At 39.0% G+C, this 23,950-nt stretch overlaps 1 protein-coding gene across 1 annotated transcript in view; it reads left to right on the top strand.

Moving 5' to 3' along the window:
- Nucleotides 1-23,950, top strand: part of PRKCA (protein kinase C, alpha) — a 110,260-nt gene that overhangs the window by 21,065 nt on the left and 65,245 nt on the right. Inside the window, exon 3 of the mRNA XM_010002793.1 lies at nt 16,050-16,132. Coding sequence (XP_010001095.1) covers nt 16,050-16,132 — 83 coding nt within the window. The remainder of the gene's footprint in view (nt 1-16,049; nt 16,133-23,950) is intronic.

Here is a 23,950-nt window from a genome sequence, read left to right as displayed (position 1 = left end):
CATTTAAAGCTTATTGTACTTTAGTCAACATATAGGATGAGATTAATCCCTTCACATTGAAATGCCAACATTGTAAATTGTAGAATGCCTTGAATACCTTTATAGCCTATGGAGAGATAATGGGCTCTTCTTAGCTGTGATTAATCTAATCCTAAAGCATTTTTTAATAGTGCAGGATCCATCTTTTTTAATGGGGGACCTTTCCACACGATGCAGGCAATTTACATCAGGATGTGATAAAGCACTTCTTTGAAAAGAGGTGCCTGCTTTCCTCCAGTGATGATAAAGCATTGAGCTCAAATATGATCTCTGTAAATGTCTAAACATTTAGATGAGCTAAATCCTGCTGGTGTCAATTTATACATTTTAAAATAATCAGGAAACCCAAGACAATCCACTCCTCCCTCTTTAACTTGATGAATTGTGCTGCTTCAGTCAGGGAAAAGGGTAATGTTTTTATTTACAAAGAAAAGTCAGCTGTAAACCAGGAGAGAAACCAAGTCATGGGTCTCTCAGCAAAAGTGAAGATCTGGATTTCTGTTTTAACAATAGTGTCCATTAGCTTAGCAGGTAGGAGAGCTCTGTGGGCTTCCTATTTGGAGTGAAGGCAGGAGGACATTAATGTGTCATTCATTAACACGCATGGATTGACATGAATGTGAGCCCTGTGCAAAGGAAGCTGAGCCAACAGAAGTGCTTTCCCCTCGTAAAGCAAAACAGAGTTTATTGAAAATTCCTCACTAGCAGAATGCTAAGTGTGTACAGCATGGCTGGAAGTAGAATTTAAAAGGACAAAATGTGCCTGAGAGGGGAGTCATCCACTGAAAAGGCCGAAAGCCATTTATTTAGATATGCTGAGATTTTAATAACTTGTATCAAAGTGAATAACTACCCTGAAGTAGGAATAATTTTCCACATTAAAAAGATGGCAGGGAGGTTTCATTTTTTTTTTTTTCTTTTACTGTAGGCCATTTTTAAAACCACTGAACAAAGGCTCACATGTAAGATCCTGAAGAGAAGAGGCCAACATAAAGCATGAGAAGCCAATTTCTATTATACAAAAGCTCCTGAAAACAAACTAAAATCTGCATCACATCAAAATAGCATGTGCAGCTATTATCAAAACACCACAAGTATAATGGAAGTTCATCAGGTTTTGCTTGCATCTTGCTCTAAAACATTGAGCTGGTTAATGCAAACCAGAGGCTGTTACAAACATAAGCTCTTCTGCTGTTGTTTTGGGTTTTATTTCTGTTTGGCCTACACTGAATTTATAAATGCTATGAAGTGTGAAGAGTATTTTGCTCTACATAGGTCTGGTCCTAGTCATGAAAAGCATTGTTTTCTTTTAGTAACCATTCCAGGGAATTCACAGTACCTTATTTGTCACTAATCAATTGCTATCAACCTCCATTATTGCCTCTCTATAAGGCTGGGTGCTTCATTGAGTCTTTTGAAGGGAGCAAAACCACAGCAGCCCAAGTCTTATTTCAGAAGACCATGAGTCTAATTGATGTTCATTAATATTCCTTGTGTTCAATGTGGGTTATATTTATCTAATCTGTTAACAGCATGTCCGAGCTTTTTGGTGCAACTGTGTTTAGCAGTGTAGCTGAAAGTTAATCCATCTTTCCCCTGTTAGGATTTTGGGAATAGCAACTTCTTGATGCAGTGTTTTAGTAGAGAGGGCAACTCTGAAGTCCGAGCAAGGAAGGTTTTGGTCAGCAGCCATGTTCTCATCTGCATGCAAACAACAGTTGGGTGTTCTGGGGAAAGGCTTTCCCTGCTGTACTGGACATTATGAATGTGCTTTGAGGTGGAGGGTTTATTTTTCTGCAACTTATATAAGACCTTGAAGTTGTTACAAACACCTTGCCAATAAAATAGCTTTTTTTTTTTTTTTTTTTCCTTATTCATGCCAGCAAAAGTGGAGTTATGGAAGAACTAAAAGAGAGCTGAGTAACAGATTCAGCCAGAATTTCTTAGTCATGTGTTCTTACTACTTTAAACTATTTTAAAAAACCCACAAAACTAAAAAAAACCCCTAAGAAACCACCCTCAGAGTTTTGCATATTCTTTTAGTGGGATATTTTGAGCTTCCATTGAAGCAGATACACTTTTAGCAGATTGACTTAAATGCCATTTGGGTAACAGAGCAAGAAGAAAAGCCGTAATCTTTTCCTTGAGAGCAAAGAGTCATTTAAAGCCGAAATATGACTAATTACTACAATTGAACTTGTGAAACCCTTGCATTTGTTAATAGACTTACTGTGTTAATGTCTCTTGAGTGGATGTAAAATCCAAAGTCAAAAAAACTTTTGTATAATTTTAAGACATAAATATGATCTCTTGTTCTTTCTCACATTCAAATAAAAACACATGAAATAGCAGCTTGCACTATGCAGCAGTACTTGAAAAGTTTACACTTTGGCTTTTCTGTAAAAGTTTAAAGCAATTGAGACAGTATCTTTAAAAAACCTAAAATCTGTTGTACAGAAATATGAGAGTTCTGTGCTGAGAATGAGGTTCCATTATGCATCAGGGAAATCAACTATGAATTCCTGATTACAGTAATACCTGGCATTGCTATTATTAGCAGCAGGTGTTAGCTGTTGCTTAGCAGAAGGATGTCTGAGAAGAAAATGTGTAAAACCTTCTTTATTCCACAGCTGTGACAGTAAAGCTGTACTGAGAAGGAAACAAATATTGTATTGTTAGCACTGCACATTTTTTAAATAATAGAACACATTTTTTCTGTTCCTTTCTTTTTTGGTTACTCATCATCAGCTTGTTCCCAATTCTGAGTCACTTTCATAAACCTGTTTGTAACGAGTTGTATTCATTTGGTGAGTTTCAGAACAAATACATCCTTTGGTTTTTCACTTGTGGAAATTCTCACCAATCACATCTAATGTAGCTCAGGGAGTCCCTCTGGGTTTTTTTGCTAGAATTTAAATATATTTCAAAGCACAATCTTTAGCTTTAGAGGTACATAATGTTAAAATAATGGAGCAGCAGATGGCTGAGGGAACGGGACAAAGCCTGAAACAGGAATTTCCCGTCCTGATCCCCATCATGAAGATGCTGAGCCTTTCTTGGTGAAGATTATGGTGCTACTCCACAACCCAGGTAAACTGCTCCAAGCTGGAAGTGGTGTGGTCCTGCCCAGCAGCTGTGGTTTGTGCAGTTGCCTGGCTCGTGGTCTGCACAGCACATCTTCCTGCTGCAGTAACTTGGGGGGTTTTGCTGCATCAGTAACAGGACCAGGTGGAGTCCTGGGACCATGACCCATCTGCCTGCTGGGCTCAGAGTGCCAGCAAAAAGAAGGATCTGCTCCAGGGCAGGAACAAGCAGCTGGGGAGTGGGGCAGGTACGAGGAATGTTTCTATAAGCAGTGAGGCTGGTTTATGCCTGTGTGAAGTACTGATGTTCCTTTCCTTAGCAGAGAATTTGACAGGTTGAGGTTGTTCAGCTTGTTTTGTGCCCATCCAGCACAGCCAGCCTGTGTCACTGGAGAACCCTGGCTGCACTGGAACTGCAGTTGTTGTGGTTGTTTCTGTATGAGGGAGACAGTTTTTCAAACTTTGGAGCTTGAAATTAGTTCTACATTATTGTACTATTTGACATAATTCACATAGAATTCATCTGTTGGAGTGCCAGTTGGAATCTACTGGAGTTTGTTATTTTCCATCTACTTCTGTAACAGCTTTGCATTGTTTACAGAGAGAACACACATTTTTATATAAATCACTTGCTTTCATACAGTTTTGCTGCGTGATTTTACACCATTTTTGAAGGATTTAAGTGTCCTAGTGTGTGCAGCATTAAAAAGCATAAAATGATTGAAAAAGACCCTATTTTTGGCTGAAATAATGTAATATTCCTCATCAGAAATGTTAACAGCATTTAAGAAGTGTGGGTGAGATGCAATGAATGAGCTGCATTACATAAAAGGGCATTATTCAGGCTATTCATTATAAGGACTTAACTCATAATCTTGCAAGGGAAAACTGGCTTTTTTTAATGTTGCTCTAAACTAGCTATGCAATCAGCTGCTTTACTAAGCTGAGATCTAAGGAGAAACAGCCAAGTGCAGACATTGATCCGTCAGAACATGGGCATTCAGTAGGCAACATTTAATGTCTGAACTAAGGGACTCAGGAAATAAGAGATGCATAAACATAGGTTGTAGCACTGGAGAAACTAAGTGAGGGGACTTGCCACAGACCTCCTGGGTTGTGGAGGAAACCTTGAGGTTGTGTCACCTGTCCCATCATCCTTGTACAAGCTTTATAGCACCCCAAACCAGTCCTGTCCTAGTGAAGTGCTTTCATTTGGTATCCTTGTCTTTTCTCTATATGGGCTCATGGAAACTACTCAGCAGAACTGTCTTGTGTCCCTTTGCCAGGACTGGATGATGGTCTTGCATTCCTGGTGGTGCCCTCAGTGTGTGGCTCTGTGCAGTTTCCTTCTCCTACCAGTTTGGTTTGGAAATGTGGGATCTGACTGTGACGAACTGCTGGGCTGTGCAGCCCACTAGAACAGAGATCTGTGTTTCATGCGTTGTGGATTTAGTGACTAACTGCTCCCAGATGTCATTTTGGGGCTGGATGCCAGACCTAGTGTCTGGGTTGTTGGTTGGGTTTTTTTTCTTTTCCCTTCCTGACTCACTGAAGTGCTGGAAGGGCCCTATGGTGGAGCACAGAGTCTGGTGACATGTTTCTGACCTATGCTTAGTTCTTGCTGGGGAAAAATAAAATAGGTCCATTTTAACTTATCCAGGTACCCAGCAGGGTAATTTATACTGTGCTCCTAGTGATAACTTGCATTTTAGAATGGATAGATCCACTAGTAATTTTGTACCTCTTGGAATAACACAGCATCCCAGGTACCCATAAATGCATTGTGGAGACTTTGGAAAAAACTAATTTATGACAGTAATGACAGAAATTAATTTGCTTCACTTCTGGTCTGTAGACCTTTTATGCATGTTCCACAGTGAGTAGGAATTAGTTTCCATCTCTTCTGTTTGTTTTGTTTGGGGTTTCTTGGCCTGTTGTAAGCAATACTCTCAGGTGAATGTCAGATAGTAAATCACTGACATTCATGCCTTCTTTTTTACTTACACTAATATATTGGTTTTAGTAAATATAGGGGATAGGAAATAGTGTTTATCATTCCATATCATGAGTTATTTTCCTTAAGAACTCAAACATAGGCTAATCTTTGGGAAGCATTTTGAGGTAAAGATTAAATTATGAGTGTTGTCTATACTTGAAAAATGGTTTGAAATCTTTGTCAACAATCTAGACAAACTGAAGAAATCTCAGTTATTGGACTTAATTATGCAGGATGGATTGAGTTTTAACATTCATATAGGTTGCTATCATATGGTGGCTTTATCTGGCATAAATCTGGTGGTGTGGGAGGTCTGGTTTTGTGCTACATGAACTTCAATGTTCTGTGTATTGAGCTACCTCCGGGAGCTGGTCCAGCTAAAACCTAACCTGGCCAGAAAAAATTCACTGCATGAATGTTAAGACATGGACGTAAGCAGAGAGGGCCGCTGGTTTTGCCAGCAATGTGCCATATGTCAAATTAAAGTGGTCACTTAACCATGACTTAAGAAATCATCACTGTGTCATCTCTGCATGGAGATGTGGTGTTGCCCTGAGAGTGCCAATGTTTGAGCTGGCAGAGCAGTAGGAACCAGGATGTGTAAGCTGAGAAGGACTTTACGTGAGAGCCCAGTGGTGAATGAGTAGACTAATGGGTACAATTAGTTGAATTTTCCTCAATTCATGCTCAAAATGTACCTTTAGCTTTAAAAGTTACATAAGGTGACAGATGCCACTGACTGTTGCCACTACTGGTTTTCTTGCTGCAAATCTCCCACCTCAACTACTTCTTTGTTTTGAAAATTTTTTTTCCTTAAACATTTTACTGCAAATGTAAATAATTGATTCATAATTCCATGGCCTGTTTCCATGGTTTCATATTTTATGATATATGTACTACCTATCTCTGAGCCCACAGGTATTTCCTATAAATACCACTTTTGCTATTTGCAATGAATTACTGTAACTTATGTCATACACTCAACCATGTAATTTTTATAACTACCAAACTTAAGGAATTAATCTGCTTGTTAGGAGTAAATAATATACCCTTCAAACATACTGGGGAGGAGGGTAAATCTTCCACCTATTGGCTGAGGGTGAATTTTCTTAATTCTCTAGTTGGTTTCTCTATGTGTTTGTTGTTTTGTGTGGTGTGTCACACTGGCAATACCTTTCTATAACTGTAATTGGTCTAATGTGGACTTTTATTTTTCTGTGTATGTTGTTTCTCTTGCAGTTACTATGAGATTGAACTATGTTTTCAGTGACTGAAGAGAGTAGGAGTGTTACTGAAGTTTCTAGCAGATGACCTTTTAGACGTATGTCATTGAATAAGACTTGCAGCAAATATTGGGCATCTGTTGGGGAACATAAAAATATTGAAGAGAAACAGCAACAGGAAAAATCCTGAAGTAACAAAAGCTTTTCAATTTCTTGGTAATAATGCTAGTACTGAAACAGAATTGCTGGGTAAGATTAAAAACCCCAGCCTGAATCCTTTGAGAAAAGTGTCTTAAGAGATTAGTTGGTTTTATTAGTATCCCTCATGTCCAAAAGGATCTGAACTTTCTCTTTTTCCTCTGTATCCTTGGACAATTTCAGCCACATCTTTGGAACTTTTTAATTTTAAAATACTTTTTGCCAAGTTTTTGATAGGTTGAGAGAGGCAGAGAATAATTATTGCCAGAAAAAAACCACAACACCAAAACATTCAAGCTGTGTTTTCTTGGAATGGAACTTCTGAAGGCCTTAGGGCAGGAATGGCAAGTGGCTGCTTCTTTGATCCTGAAGTTGCAGTTGTCCAAAAACCTGGAGAGAAGAGGAGGTGAGAGACTTTTTACCAGAGACCAGCATGAGCTGCTGCTGTGAGATACTTCCAACAAACATCCCGTCCCTTGGTTCTACCCTTTGCATCTGCTAGTGGGTCACTGTGATGGTTTATATGAAGTAATCTGGTAATCACCTGCCAACCAAAAGTCCTTCAGCCATAATAACCACACTGTAGAGTTCTGTGTGAAGCAGTTTCTTAGCACAGGGTGTATCTTGGAGCTGAAGGCCATGCTGTTGTAGCCAGGCTGGCTTTGTCAGTAGGTGGTGTTCACCAGTCTTCAGTATCTTCCCTTTTGTTAGTTGATTGGACCATAATTTTCATAGAAGTTATAAATTAACAGGACTGTAACATTTATTTATCAATACCTTTTTGTGTCTTCAGGAAAAGAAAGCTACTGAATTAGAGCTAATGCAGAATAAATTACCAGATGTGAATCTTAACAGTAATAAGAATCTAATTACAATCCAATACCAAATGGGAAGGTCTATATCTCTCCTAACTATATATACTATGTATTGCACTGCAAATATGTTAATATAGTAAATACTGACAACTTCATTATATCCAAATGATTTGGTTTGGCCCCAGCAAAAGACTAATGCCTTTCAAGGGATCTTTTATGCCTTTGGGCCACAAAATTAATACTTCATTTTTTAATGCAGTCATTTTAGCACAAAATATACCATAGAAAAGGCTACAGAATTGATGAATCATGCAAACAAAAACAAGCTAATTGTTGCATTCTGAAGTGCATTTTGATAGCAAGTTTAACTTGTACAGAGACAATCATTGTCAATGAGCAATGCAAGTTGTCTTTTTGTGACACAATTGAAGAAGTTTTATAATTATCTTTTGATTTAGACCACCTCAACACTGAAAGAAACTAGCAAGAGCAAATGAAATTGGACTGAAAAGGAGGAGGTGTGTCTGGGCTGATGTTTTGGTGGATCAGTATTATGATTCTCTTCATATTAAAATTTATATAATTCTATGCCAGGCATAAATTCTAAATGACACAATTGCTCTGTGGGATTAGATCTCTTGATCTTTAAATGAAGTGCTCTCCTTTCTTTTAAAAGTAAACACAGTAAATATGCAAGGCCTGACTACTTTGCTTTAATACATCTGCAGCCCCATTGCACTATTCTGGAATCATGATTATGTGAAAGTTAATGTCAAGGGATTCTATCATCCTTATACTGACTTTTGCATATGTAATTAAATGTAGAATGATGTGATGGTTCTTGTATTAGCCATTGGGAAATCACTCTCTTACCAGGGTTCTGTCCAAACAGGTACCACAGGAAATTTATTCCTCATAGTTTAATACTTGGGAGATGGCTCTGCCTGTATTTCAGGTTGCTCAGTGGCATCCTGGTCTCACTCCTTCCCATCCTGAAGAAAAAGAAATGCTGTCTTTTGGCAATTGTGGAATTAGTGTGTGGATTGTGTTTACTGGCAAGCAAGGTTCATTAATTTTGTTGGTATGCTGTAAGGTTTCTCAAACACAACTGAAAGCCTAGACTAAAATTCAAAATGTAACAAAATACTTCATGTTCAGCTCTTGGCATTCGGATCTGGCATTTCACTTGTTGTGTATTTGTGTCCATGCAAATCACACTCAAAGAAGGAAATATTTTGGTTTGCAGCTACCAGTAGCTTGATGTCATTCAATTATGAAGTGCTGAGGAAAACAAGCTATTACATTAGTACTAAAATATTCTAAAATCTTTCTGAAAACCTCCCAGTAAAACCTTGCAGCTGTTGGAGCACGTTCTCCATATTTCATCCCTGGCCTGTGCTTGGAGCTGTGGGTGGGCAGGGAGTTGCTGCAGAGTGAGGCACAGGCTGTGTTCAGTGGACTGTGGTGATGATTTAACGTGAGGTGAAAGATTAAGGAATCACCTAAGTCTTTCAGACATTTGTCTTCTGTGCATTAGACACCTCATGACTGAACAGTGAATTGTTCAGCTTGGCTGGCAGGAGCAGCTCTGCCCATGGCAGCTCCCAGAGCCAGGGCTCCATCAAACTGCTGCTGGGCTTGGAGGACAGAGGCAGGACTGGGTGAATGTGTGATGGCCATGGGGCTTGCAGGAGCAAAGGACTCTGATTGCTCTTGGTTTTAGGGAAGGGTTGCTCATTAAAGACCTCATTCCTTTTTCACACTAGCTGATGTGACTGGATTCAGTGAGACTGTTTTGTAGCATGGGTGGAGGTGGTTGCCATGATTTTCCAAAAGTTCTCCTTCTGTTGGCACCCAGGGCTCCAGCTGAGTTACAAAACAAAATGAAATCCAACAGCTGCATTCTGGAGCTCGGGTTAATCTCATATTCTGTTATTTCATACAGTCTTAAAGTACCTCCAGCCTGTGCCGCTTCCTCCTGCTCCCTTTCTCAGCCCTTTATTTTTGCACTAGGTTCATACATCAAACTGAAGGCAGCTGCTTTGTTGAATGTGCAATGAGGGTCACTACTGGTTTAGTTGAAAAATGTGAAGAACTAATGTTCAGTGTTCATGTCTGTGGGCTTTCATATTGTGATAGTTCCTGACCTGCAAGAGCTGTGCTGGTCCTCGCTGATGTGCTTGTACACAAAGCAGGCTCAGCAGACACCCAGAGTGGCTTTGCTGCTGCTGTGCAGCCTGGTAAGATCAGCAGATTTTTAAACTGAAGTGAGTTCAAACTACAGAAGTGATAGAAAAAGTCTGGGATTGTAGGTCACTCTCTTTTTTGCTGCTGCAAGTTCTTGAAAAATCTTTTTCAGCACAGTTTTGATAGATGACTTCTGGGTTATTATTCATTTATAAAATGGGACACCTCAAAGGAGAGACATTAATAGCTTTGTGAAATTTTAACAAAGACTTCACATGGAAACAGTGATCTCTGTCTTTTAAAATATACATAATTAACAAGTAGACGGAAACAGTGTTGAATACTTTGTATTATGTTAAATACTGTAATATTGAAACTGCCCTTAGTTTTGCAAATATTGTGCTACACTTTGAGGGGAAAAAAATATCATGTACCTTCTTTTCCCTGTGATGGGAGGCAGAAATGACTAATCTACTATAGTGTGTCTGTGCATACTATTCAGAGAAATCTGAGTGTGTTAAGTGAGGTGTTTGACTACATCCAAACTGTTTGAAAAATGTGTGGTATAAGTAGCTGCAGGTATATTCCACATCTGTAGCACCAGGTGAGCCAGAGTTGTCTGAGTAGATGGCAATGTCTGTGCCTCCTGTGCCAGGCACACAGGCTGCATCTGCACACCTGCTGCAGCTCTTGCCAAGCCAGCTTAACCAGGACACCCAGCTGGTTTCTGCTCAGTGTAAAGGAGTTAATGACCAGGGTAGTTAAGGCTGTGCAGGTAATCCGTATAATCCTTTCCCACAAACAAATTATTGTTGCAGTTAGCCATTACTTTCTCTTCATTTTAAAAATATATGCAGTATAAATCTTTTCAGTCCCGGTTCTCCCCCTCCAACTTATCTAGCCTGATTGAACCTGATAAATTGAAAATCTGTGCAACCAGGTCAGAATGTGAACATACACAAACCAGCTATTGACTGGTGGATGTGGAGCTTGGAAGTAGGAAGCAGCCTTAATTTACCAATATTGTTTTCATGCTCTTTCTACCTACTTTGACTTCCAGGTAGGTCTGTAGTGCTGATTTCAGAAGGTAGTTTGAAGTTTGCAGAAACTGCAATGAAACAAAAAATAAGCATGAAGCAAGCAGTGAGTAACCCTACACAGATTAGTGCTGTGAAGGTGCTGTGTGACCTCGTGGTGCTATGAAACAGCTTTAAGAAGCTTAGGAACAGGTTAAGGGGATGAGGAGAAGGGTTGTTTTTCCTGTTAACTATGTTATCCTGGAACAGACTGTGTCTCACTGGGCTGCAGGCTGTTCTGGTGAGGAGGTTGTTATAAATGCCAAGTGGGAAGATTGCATCCAGCAGCTGTAAGGCTTAGCCTGGCCACTCTCTGGAGACAGCACTCTCCTCTAGCTGGGATGAAACATTGACAGGAAAACCAGTTTCTGTGGTATAAATTATAGATGTTGAAAAAGTGAGGGTAGTGTAGTTTTAAAAAATTCCTTGTGGATTCAGTGTGCTTGTCACATTCAACAGTGGCATTTCTTCTGACTTGTGTTTTTTTTATAATCTACACCCTTGCTTATATTTAAAAGATAATTTCTAATTTTTTTTGCAAGTTATTCTAACAAGGAGAAAGGCAAGTTTTGCTAAATCCTATTTCTTAATTGTTACTCTTCTTGCTCTGGAAATATTCTCTGGTCCTGAGTTTAATCTATTGCCAGTAAATTTATTTAAACTGTACTGCTTATTTAAATAACAAAGGTAATTGGTATTGAAATGATTTGTCTGTCTTGAAGTAGGACCCTGTTTCTGTTTAATGTAATGGCTATATTTAATCTTAGAATGAGCTGTCACATGCCAGGTGACAAATGCATTCATTGCTTGGTCTTGTCAGAAAACACAAGTCAGTGGTAATACAGGCCCCTTGGGGAAATTCTGTGGCCTCACTGAAAATGCGAAGCATGTGAAACAGCAACACACAAATCAAGCAGCCCAAGCTACTTTAGAGGCCCTTAAAGTTCTCTAGTAAACTGAGAGTGATTTCATGCTTATTCCACTTCTGTTGTCACTTCTTAGTCCAATTCAGAAGCAATACTTGTTCTAACCCAATAACAAAACCTGAAAGCAGAAACCCAACAACAAATGTTTAGTGCACACAGAGTCATTTCCCTGTTGCTGCTGGCCAGACCTCTTCTGCCACTTCCTTTGGAAGAATCAATACTTGAAACCTAGAAACAAATTATGTTGGCAAGAATATGTTTATCTATTGTTGTTGGGCAACTAATTATACCATCACAGCAGAGCCACAGCTTTAAACTTTGTTTAGATGGGAAGATAATACATTGTTTTTATGGTGTTTGAGTTTTTATAAATTTATCATTTGAGTAGGGAGAAGAATCTTGACCATGTCAAAGATGACTTGAAAAAAACCTCACTGATTTCTCTAGGGATGATAACTGGCAGTTCAGTCTCTTAGAAATGTTTTCTTTCTGCCCTTCAGGTTCACAGCTTGATTTGTTTTACTGAATAAATAAATGCTGTGGTTAGTAGAGATATTCATGTCTGGAATGGAAAGGCTCATCTGACCTGTTCTTTTTCTTCCAAAACAGTGTTGTTTAAGTATCTGTTGGATTTTTCAAATAATGCCAATTTGTAAAGTATATGACTTTTGTCTGGATATTTTTTTGCCCTTTGTTCTTTGGAATGTTTGTGGCCGTGGAGCTCCTCAGACACACAGCTAAATGATATGTGGGTGACTGGAGCTCAACAATGGCTTTTCTCTTTTATAGATCATCTCATAGAGAAGATTGCTTCTGGTATTTATTAGTGGAATATTTCATTTCTGTCTCACCAGTCTGTGTCATATAGGAACACTACTTGTCACAGCATTCTTCAGCAGCTAACGCTCACTCAGCAATATATCATGATAAGCTTCACACATCACATAATTTAGAAAACAGTTTGAGATTTGCAGCAGTGCCTTGTAACTCTGTGACTGATGGCAATATATATATTATTAATAACAGCATGTTTTCTCAGTGTTGTGCACTGGCAGAAGCGTTGGGTAGAATGAATTGCCCTCTGTTATGTATCATAAATCCCACAAATCACGTAGTGCATCATCTTCTTGTTTGCTCTGAGAACGCTTTGAATGCTTCTTACCATATTCTTCCTGGTTTTCATGACATCCATTTAGCATGTTCTGCTCTCTGTAGCTTTTCTGGGAGGACAGAGGGCGAGGGTAGATGCATCATGCCAGAGGAGCACCAGCAGTTAGTCTGGTTTTGCACCATCAGGCTTGTTTTGTTCTCTCCCTCCCTGAGCGGCTAACAGAGGATTTGTCTCCTGCAGGTTCAGAGCTGGAAAGGATGGAAGCTCCCAAAAAATATATATAACACAGATCAAAATCATACAGTCAAGACATGAAAAGATCTCACTAGATTTCTTTTTTTTATTTTAATTCTCAGCCTTAAGGATCCTACTTGCTCTTGAGCAGCTGTGCACAACCCCTGCCAGCTCCTGTCGTCTTCTCCACTTTTTAAAATGTAAAGCAACAAATTTCCTGGCAGTTTCTGCAAAGCAGTGTAATATAACTTTCATTACAAGAAGGTGGTGAACATAATGTCACTTTGTAACAGCTGCAATAAATGATGTGAAGCTATTAACATCTTTTCAAAACAAGTAACAAGTGACAGGGTATTTTTCATCTCTACTCCTGAGAAGGGGCATGCTGTTCTAAGCAGATAACATTTTGTTTGCACTTATCTGAACTAAGTACATTTTTACATTAATCCTGTAACTCCGTATGGGTTTGTGAAATGAAGAAAACTTTTAAAAGCTAGTGCTAAAATACACTCTAATGGCTGGGTTTCAGAATGAAAACTTGGGTGTTAGATTGTCTGTATGGAAATGCTGGTTGCTAACACAGGATTTTAGCGCACCCTTTTCCCTTTCCCTTTAGATTTATGATTCTATGAGAGTTGCTCACTCCATTGTTTATTTTTATATCAAACTATTTGCTTCTCATTTGAGTATTGTCAAAAGGTGAGACAGGTCTGATGTTTTTGAACGGCTTACTCAGTAGCTAAGTTCTTAGGAGATAGGTAAGGCAGTACAAATACAAGTGGGAAATAAAGGAGGAAGAGTTGAATTTGTCCATGTTGAGGTGCCAAGTCAGTCTATCTGTAGACTGCACAGAAAGGTTTTAAAAGTTCAGTGGTGGACACTGATAATTGAAGCCTTAATAAGTGACTCTTTGTTGAAGCAGAGCTTAAAGTCCAAGAGGACAAATGCTGCCTGGTTTACTTGTTTTGGCAGCTGAATTCCAGTTTCCATTGCACTGTGATTAGCATCATCTCCACAGAAGGGAGTTCAGAGCTGGGGAACGAAGCTCTAGCAAAGGGTGCCACTGGTTTTCCTACGGAGCTGTCTTGACATCATAGATCGTATGAAAAACAAAGTTGACATTGTTTCTAGCTGAATGAATTCTTTCTCACGCTGGGAGAGGCTGACAGCTCAGAGGTAGGATGTGACTATATTGCCCACATCTGGGGTGTTTTCGTAACGTGCACTCTTGGTGAGCAAAGGCAGAGCTGGAGTAGCCAGTCTGAGATCCTAATTTGAAAAGCAGTCCTGAAGCAGCTCAGAGCTATCTCTCAGATCTTCTGCACAGATGATTATGTTGTGTGTTGCAACGGTGTGATCACTGCACACAAAAGCAATTAATTAACTTTTTTGCTTTCTGAAGGATGTAATTATTTTTTATAGATATGATTTACTCCTGCAAGCCTAAATGAGGCTTTTGTCTTCGGGAGCAGAAGGTTTGGAACCAAAAATGCAATTTGGAATTGAAACATTTTTCAGCTGCAAGTAGCATTAATAGTAATTACCACTTGGTGGTCTTTCAGTCGGTGGAAACAAACCATGGAAATGATAATTGTAGGATTCATTGGGACTTAGATTAGCAAACTAGACACCAAGTGGGCTTCATACATTGAGCCAGAACTCTGGCTCACATGAAGCCTGCAGAGCTTATCTGGGATCAGTGGAGCAAAGCCCATTGGATTGAATTTGCTCAAAGAATAAACAGATGCCTTGTCAGAAATAGAACAGTTAGAAACAATTGCTGCATGGGATGATGATGAAAAAGAGCTGCAGAAAGATACAAGGGTGTTTAGACTTCTTTGAAGGCAGACAGCTGACTTAAGGGTGGAAAAATGGGGCCAGCCTGGCATTCTGGGGGAATCATCAAGTGCTGCAGTGACAGGAAGGTGCACTTGAGAACATCTTCATTAGGTGAAACAAATTCAAATGGAAAAGAGAACTCTTAAGGATGCCTCATGAAATGAGCTGTTTAGAAGGACTGAGATAATTTCATTTGGTTTCCACTGAAGTTGAGGAAATTGAGTGTTTGCAGTTGCCAATCAATAGAAATCTGTTTTATTCTTAAGAAGAGTCCCTTGAAATAGTGTATTTTCATGTATTGGAAATGCAAAATATGAAGACTCCAAGGAATGTATTATCTGTAAAGAGGTTTTCAATTACTTATGACTTCATTATAATCTCCCAACTCATTGCTTGATGGTATGGTGTTTATTTGAAGATTTGCACAATCTCAGATCTAGATTGTTGTGTTTTGTTGAGATGTGGACCAATTTTGAAATATCTGAACTAAGCCTAACACTAAGAAATAACCTGCAGTGAGGGTGAAAAGCTCAAATACCTGCATCTCAAAGTGAGCACACTCCAGCTAAGTGTACTTTTCATGCTTTCTAGGGGGGCATATAGGACCTTGGTCCTACACAGCCTTGGTCATATGACATAATTGTAAAATAAGTTTTCCTTATCTCAGAAATAAAAGGTTCTTTCAGGTCATTCATAAATTTTGAAAGGGAGTTATATTGTAATCTGGAGCTGATCTTTCTTTTCCCATTATCTCCTGCCATTCTGTGATATGAGGACACTGTGTTCTTTACAACAGTCTTCACTCAGAGCTTTAGTTGCTCACAGAAGTGATTAACTAGTAGAGACATGGGGTGGTCTTAAGCATCTTCAGCAAGGCATGCAGGTGAGCAAAGCCCACACCCAGGGGTGGGTTTCACTCCTCATTCATGCCTCCTGCTCTTGCTGGAATGCACGTTGGCAGTTCCTGTTACAGATATGGATTTAGATTCAGGAAATGTGACTTCATAGAATTGTTCATCCCACACTGTATCTTAACACCATGGGATGTCTCAAACATTGAAAATTTATCATGTGTAGAGCCTTGTGGTTTTTAAATGTGCCTGCTTCTCTTCTCTTTAATTATATTTTTTACTTGCTGTCTGCCTTTCTAGTATGTCTTTATTTACATTAGGTGCTATCTCCTTTCCTTGACTTACAGGTGAAATATTTTAATCTAGAGGGTTTTTCCTCTGTAATTATACTTGTGACAACAGGAAAAACAAAACAATACAAAACCAACCAAACAAATCTATGCCATTCTAACTGTTGGTTTCTCTTACCAGTTTGCTGTTTTGTGGTTCACAAGAGATGCCATGAGTTTGTCACCTTCTCTTGTCCTGGGGCTGACAAGGGACCAGACACTGATGTAAGTACCTTGATATTTAATATGGTGCTTTTACACATGGTTTTATATTATTACATATAACTGTGAGGATTAGTTACAAACTGTATCAATAGGCTCTTTATGGTAGATAATTGTAGTTCAAGAGGGTTTGACAGTTCTGAAGTGAGTATTTATGGACTGTAAGATCTATTTTGGTAAAAAAAAGTAAGTGAATGTGTGACCAACAACAATATCCCTCAGAACATGACAGCCCTGAGGTGTTTACCCAAGCATGAAGTCAGCATGAAGTCAGCATTTTATTTTTGTTTGCTTTATGTTGGATGTATTTGGTGTTAACAGTTCTCAGGAAGGCTGAGACATTTTCTGAACTTCCTTTGTATCCATCTTATCCCAAAGTTTCCTTCAGAGCTGGTTCTGGTCCTTGTGCTCTCTGCACACAAGGAACTATAGCTCCAATTAGATTATAGTTTAATCTTGAGCCAGCTGGCTTATCTGAGGTAGGTTTTCAAAACTGGAGATATAGTCATGCTTGAGCTAGTACAGCACTCAGGATACACCCATTTTGTCTCGCTCTGTCAATACTTCTATACACACAGAGCATTTTTGGTCAACAACCAGTTTTCCCTTCCACACATCTGCTTATTGTGGTGAGACACAAGTACAAGAATTTTGTGTCACCCTTCTGAAATAATAAACTAATCTTGTTTGTTCACATAAAAATAACATTTATTTGGGTTTTCTAAATTCCACTTTACAGTGAAGTAATTTAACATCTGTTTATCAGAACAATACATTCTGAGTGTTCTTTGTCTGAACAGCTCTGTTTTGTTTCTTTGAACGTATTCATGCTCTAGATTGTAGGGTATTATCTCCTCTGATGAAATGCAGCAGAAGACTTTTTTTGCAAGGTTTTAATGAGCTTCTCATGAACTCTTTCAATATGCTGGCCAAGAGACTAATGAACAATGTATGGGCAGAAGTCACAAGGGGTTTTGGAAAGTTTGAGATGTTGAAAAGTTTTCTTATTTTAAAATTCAAATACAGGGGAACATCAATCAGAGAGTAAGATTGAAGAAGTCAGGATTCAAGCATGGAACAGTTACATTGGTTACCTGTGCAAAGAATGTGGCTGTTGCCAGAGGTTTATGAAGTGTGTTGAATGGGGCTGGGGGGCAGGAAACGCCCCGGCAGCCACACCGTGTTCCTCAGCAGGTTTGACAGTTGTTCAGGGCGGTTCATAAAACACCTCTTTCCTTTTAGCATAGAGCACAGCCTGTGTGAAGAAAGTCACTGAACTGAGCTGAGGTCAGTTTTTATGGCAGAAGTCAGAGACTTATGATAATAATGTCACAGTTAGAGCCCTGACTTGGAAGCCAGTGCGGAGCCTTCCAGGGACTCAGCCTCTCTGTGCTTGGGACACAAGTCCTCAGCCTGGCTGTGCTAGAGATTCCCTAGTGTGTTTTATTTAAGGTGACTGTGCCACTAAAACAATCATGAAGGCAGGAACAAGAATCACAGAATTATTCTTCCTACTCTTCCTTTTCTGAAAGTTCTTGGGCTCTTTCAGCTTTGCAGGGAGAGGCTCTGTCTCCAGAGCAGCAGTCGGGCTGGGGGAAATGCAGCTTCACTGGGCTGGATGGCAAAATGCCTCCTGAGCATCAAAGGGGCCAGAACTTTGCAACAGTCTCAGCAATTAAACAATGTCTGCTTAATTACTCACTCTCTAAATATGTTTCATACCTACAAGCAATACGTGGCCGATTTACTTTGGTTGGTTCTAAACCACATTAGAATAAAACAATTAAACCTGCTTTTATCTTGGTGCTCAGCTGTGATTAAGATGTTAATGAAAGTCACTGAGTGAGAATTTTAGTGGTGACACTCATGAGTAGGTCTTCTGTATCTGTAACCAATGGTTTGACTCTTGAAAATGTTCCTGATTGTTATTATTTTTTTTTAAACAAGGATTCCTCAGGGTTTTTCTCCTAAAGTTGATGAACAAGAACAGATGTTTGTGTGAGAGACAATTACATTTTATCAATAATTTCTTCATGGTCATAGGATCTGTTATGTGGCAGGTTGTTAACAGTCTTTAGTGTTGCTGCTTGCATTTCTTGATTTGTTTTTTGGACCTTGGTGATTAAATAAATCAGCCTAGTGCTTCATTTTAGTATTTGGGTTATGAAATGATCCTTTTCAATATTTGCACCAAGTGATATCTCAAAAATACTTTGAAGATTAAAAGCAAACAGAAAATAAATGCTTTATTAAAATTGTGTTACATTAGTGGGTCCTGTTACACAAAGAGGGTTGTAGGATGTTATACATCAATTTACTGAAATGCTTGACTGTAATGTCTGCCTTTCTACAATCCAGTAACTTATTCCTCTCTGAGCTAGTACATGCTTTGTTCTGAAATGCAGGGTGCTATAAAGCTTATAATAGTATTTAGCAGATTTTGAAATATTAAAAATTCATTAGCTAAATTATCTCATGCAGGTGCACAATTAATTTGCATACTGAAATCCTCCAGTGTCTTTGCATGGTGTAGCCTTTCCATTAATTGTAAGAGTAATATTGTCAGTAATAAAATGAAAATTTCCAGAGCAATAATTAGAAATTATTATAATTATAGATTAGAGTGCTATTTATTGCCTATTGTAACAATTTAAAATGATCATGCACTCTCCGTTTAGCATAAGTGAGGCAGTCCTTACAAATACACCACTAGAATCACTGTCAGTTGAGCTGGTGTTACTGAGTAGGGATGCTCTGGTGGTGCTGGGGCTGCCTGGGGACAGGGAGAGCTCCTGACCAGGGGTTGTTGCTCCCTCAGGAAGATCCCAAAGGGGAAGAAAAACCCTAAGTTCAACAACTTCATTCAGCTTTTCCTGCAAAGTGAATGGGCCAGGTCGGGTGTGTGTTTACATCTGATGCTCCTTTAAATGTAGCTCAGTCATCTCTTTCAAAGTCAATCGTGTACAGAGAGTAACATTTGTTGTTAGAATTGTTGGAATTGGTACAAATGTTGCAATTTTGTAACTTTTTTGGGCTGAGGGAATCCCCTGCAGAAGGGGAAGCCCCTCTGGCAATGTCCCTGTTTTTTCTAAATCCATTTCACTGTTGCAACAGAAGATTTTTTAAATTTCTAGATATTTAAATACAGCCAAAACAATAAAAGAGATTCCAGACCATACAGTCCACAGGTCTTTTCTTCTTTCCTAGCCTTTCTTACATGCCATGGAGAGAGGTATTTAATACATTTTGACTACTCAGCTGTATAAACATCCCCCAGTCTGTATCATGCTAAAAATAGTGCTCTACAAATATTGTCTCCTTGGGTAGTATTTTTGTTTGCTACCGTGTTCTGTGGCTGTCAAAGAGGGAATAATTTATTTAATTTTTTTGCTGTAAAATTCAATGCCTTAAAGGAAGGTGAGTGTAACAGAGAGCTAAGCTTAAAATCACCTTTTTTTTTTTCTTCTGTATTCAGACTAGCTGAAATGAGAGGCTGAAGGGTCTGTGTTTGTGCCAGAAGGAAAATAACAGTCGTGAATAACGTGGTTGTCCTTGACTAGACTGAAACTCTGGTGTGTGGGGAACAATATCCTGTTTCAGATGAAAGAAGAATTCACATAATCAAAAAAATTTACATTTCCTTAATACTTGGCAGGCTGTGAGCTCTGGTGTCTTAGCAAAATACCAACTCAGGCAGTTATTTTGCTGCAATCTAATGGCTCTCTGGAGTTCAAGAAGAAATTGCTCATCATCTCTTCATGGGCAACTCTTTATGGTGATGCTGTTGAGCCCAATTTCCCAGCTCCTGCTGCTGTTACACTCTAAGGTTACGTGAAGCATCATCTCCAGTTCAGATACTTGGTTTTGGAAGATTGCTCAGTGTTCATAAAACCTATTTTAAGTCATTGATGAAATGCTTTAAAACTTGAGTAAATTACTGTAAAATTGTAACAACCTCAAAAAATTGATGGTGGCTGTAACTATCTTTGATAAGATGTGCTTGATATTAAGGAATAACTAGTCAAGTTTCTTTCAAAAAGGTTACTTTAAAATTTAGAGTTAAATTTAGTTCCTTTTTTTAATGGAATGGAGTGGCCAGAAAGTGTTTTCAAACTGCACGTGGTTTATTAAAATGTTTCCAATTCCATATCACATAGAATTAAACTAAAATTTTTAAATCACCAGTAATTTCAAATAGTCTTTGAGCATATTATTATTTTTTTCAATATGACTTTGTAAAGCTTCATACAGAATTTCCATTCAGTTTGATGGTTGCAGTTGTGATACAAATGAAGGGTCATCTTCCTTGTGTCATATTAAGCAGGAGTAATTTAATATAATTGGGCTGTCCTGAAGGGCTTGGTTACCTTGACCACATTGCATTTTCTGTTCAATTCCAGGTAATTCTGAAATCTTCTGTTTAATATGGTTTTCCCCCTGACCTTTAATTATGCTTCCAGACTGTTTGCATGTAGGAGGCTGGTCCTGAGTAAAGGGAGATTGTTGCTTTATCGGTCTGGGGAAATTAAAAAGAACCCCTCATGGCATGCAAAGGCAGTGACTGGAAGCACAGTATTAAGACATACTGCAGAACTAGTTAAAAAGGGATTTGCAGTCTTTTTCCAAGGATAATGAAATGCAGCAGCAGGCATGTCTGATTTGCTTTTCAACATTTGGTTGCTTTTACAATGACAAGCAACCATTATCCATGTTTGACATCATTAGTGACCTGGGCAACAGACAAGCATAAATGGAAAATATAGTCACTGACGTTGGAGTTTTTTTATTGCTAATCTGTGTTTTGGATAATAGACAATCTTGTTCTAGAAATATTTTCTTTTAATTGAAATAAATTTTTAAAAAAAATGCTCCCACTTCATCACAAAAGGTGGGGTTGGGAGGACATGCCTTAGTTTCCTCCATAAAATGCTCTTGAAGTGGGACAGGGTCTTATGTCCCTTGACATTCCTCTCCCCTGACTAGATATTTCAGAATCTAAGTGCTATTTTCCCACCCATCTCAATAACCAAACTCCAGCCATATGTCACTTTCTCCACCTTCTGTTCATCACCAGTTGGCAGGCCCTGCTGGTGTTCACAAATTTGCTCCTCACCTGCCCCTGGGTGGTTTCCCACTGCTCAGGGCCCAGACACAGCTTATTTACTGATCAGCCACTTCAGTGCTCCTTATTTCATTGCTCTTTGCTGGCTGTGCAGAGCTGCTCATGGCACTGCTCCCCTGAATGCCTTCATTTAAGTAGTTGGAAGCTGCTTCCTAAGTTGCTTGAACACTTCAGGTCTTGGCACAGGTTTGCACTTATCTACTGAGAATATATTTGTACCTTCTATTCCTAAAAGAAAGCACAGACTCCTTTTGTTGCAATTTTAAATGGCCTTTAAGCTTCAGTGAATGATCCTCAAGGCAAATAAAATTACATTACAAAGGGACAGACTAGTGAACTTTTGTAACTACTTCAAATCTTCACTCCTTTGCTCCCTTTTAGTTTGTCCATCTGCTGAAGATGCATGGAAAAATTTTAACTGGGATATTAGAAAGATCTGCATGAATCCTCTCCTTATGCACAGCCCTCTTAGAGGGGGTTTGTGATGGGTGAGGGCCTGCACCAAGTGTCTGACTCCCAGGGCTTCCCCTGCAGCCCAACACCTTGTAGCACCTTCCAGTATAGAAGGGGCTACAGAAAAGCTGGAGATGGGATTTTCACCAGAGAGGGCAGTGATAGGATGAAGGGTGATGGTTTTGAACTGAAAGAGGGGAGATTTAGGTTTAGACATCAAGAGGAAATTCTTCCCCATGAGGGTAGGAAGGCACTGGAACAGGTTGCCCAGGGAGGGTGTTGATGTCCCTCCCTGGAGGTGTTCAAGGCCAGGTTGGATGGGGCTTGTGCAGCCTGGTCTGGTGGGAGGTGTCCCTGCTCATAGCTGGGAATTTGGAACCTGATGATCTTTAAGGTCCCTTCCAACCTGCACCATTCTATGATTCTAATAGTTTGTCACTTTATGGAGCTTGCACCTGAGACACTGGACATGTAGTATAACTGTTTTGTTTTTTCTTACAGTCCCTAAGCTTTGAAAGTTTACAGCTTTTATAAGCTTTTTGTTTAAAAATATTTTTTTTTCTCAATCCAGAAGAATTCAAATACTGAATATCTGTATCATAAAAAGTTTTATGTTTTCTAGGCTTTTTCTGTGCAATGCACAGCACAGCATAACTGATCCTTGTAAGAGTTAATAACTAAACAGAGCCAGGACTGCAATGTAAATGATAAATCTAAAAATATCACTGATTTTCATAAGTTAGCATTGGAGAACAATTTCAGGCAGGGAAATTATAGAAGAAGAACTCTCAACAAAGTTATTCCCAACAGTAGAAACAAATCTTATTGATAGGGTTGCAATTTTAGTGGCAATAACTGTATCTGATTAAGCAACCTCCTGGGTGCTAATTTCACAATGAAAACTTTTTTGAATTCCTGAAATTGAAGTTAATATTATTCCAACAGCCCTTATTTTTCCAGTTGTGAGAGTATATTTACTTGTGTAATTTAAGTTCAATTTTTTATTTCCTCTTACATTTCCTCTTTCATCTTATACTTACTCTTTGCAAAAGCTGTAGTAAATGTGATGAGATGGTCCTGAGGGCAAAGGGTGATGAAGACTTAACCTGTTTTCTTGCATGAGATGACCAGTGTAAAATGTTCTGTAGACATTTCTATCAGGTTCCACCCCCACAATCATGTGTTTAAAAAAAAAAAAGGAGAAGTCTGATTATGGCACAGTGAACTTATTAGCTGGCAGGAACACCCAGAGCCACAGACCCCTGAGGAAACCTTGCAGAATGCCAAACGTTTGTAGCACTGTCTGGTTTTTGAGGTGGCAGTTCTTACACCAAAATTAGAGGAAATCTTAATTTGGAATAAAATGAGTGGGCTCCTTTTGAAAAGCACTGTCGATCCCATATGCTACAAATAATTCTAGAATGTGTCACCAGGGAGCACAGAGATCTCTGTGAATCTGTGGAAGCTGTTCCTTTGGGTGCGGGGAGAAATTGGCTAAGGAGTTAAACTGGTTTGGCCTCTGTTTCACACAACTCCAGTAAAGCACCTATGGCACTGGGGGACAAAGAATGACTTGTACTCTGCAGGAGAGAGCAGGTTTCATCTATTGAGGTGTTTAGACCCAGGAATAGAGATGAAAGAGGAAAAGCAAGGAGAGAAGGGGAGGCTGAGACACATTCAGACTCATGAGTGAGCAGCTTTACCATTTGAATGACCAAGAACACTCAAGTTTCATTCTTGGGGATGGTCTTGTCATTTGGTTTGTTTCCTCTCCATTTTTGCTGTACATTACTAGGGTGATACTCTTAAGAGAACCAGATATTTGACAGGTTCCTCAGTCTTCAGAAAATATTTGATTTGCCTTGAAATCACCAGGGATGTCAGGGAAGGTGAACTAGATGACACCATTGTCACAAAATATGTTCTCATTTTTATACTTGGTCACATTCTTATAATGATCTAATGAAAGTTGATGGAAACAGGATTTAAACCAACTGCATAGTAACTGCACTGGAAACCAAAATCCTGATGTTTCTGTTGAAGTAACATCATGCCCATTGTGATTCCTTTTGTAGTTTGATTCCAGTTATTCCTTGGCTAATAGATAAACACTAACATGACCCATCAAATTAATGAAACTTACTCCTTAAAGTACTACTGATCATAGGCTGAGCCAGTAAATTAAAAGCAAAAGCATATAATAAATCCTGGTAATGACAACTTAATAGATAAAAGAGTCAGAGATT

This window comes from Chaetura pelagica, unplaced genomic scaffold, assembly GCF_000747805.2.
Source record: "Chaetura pelagica isolate M959 unplaced genomic scaffold, ChaPel_1.0 scaffold47, whole genome shotgun sequence".
Classification (NCBI taxonomy): domain Eukaryota; kingdom Metazoa; phylum Chordata; class Aves; order Apodiformes; family Apodidae; genus Chaetura; species Chaetura pelagica.
This window is presented reverse-complemented; position numbering and strand designations above follow the sequence as displayed.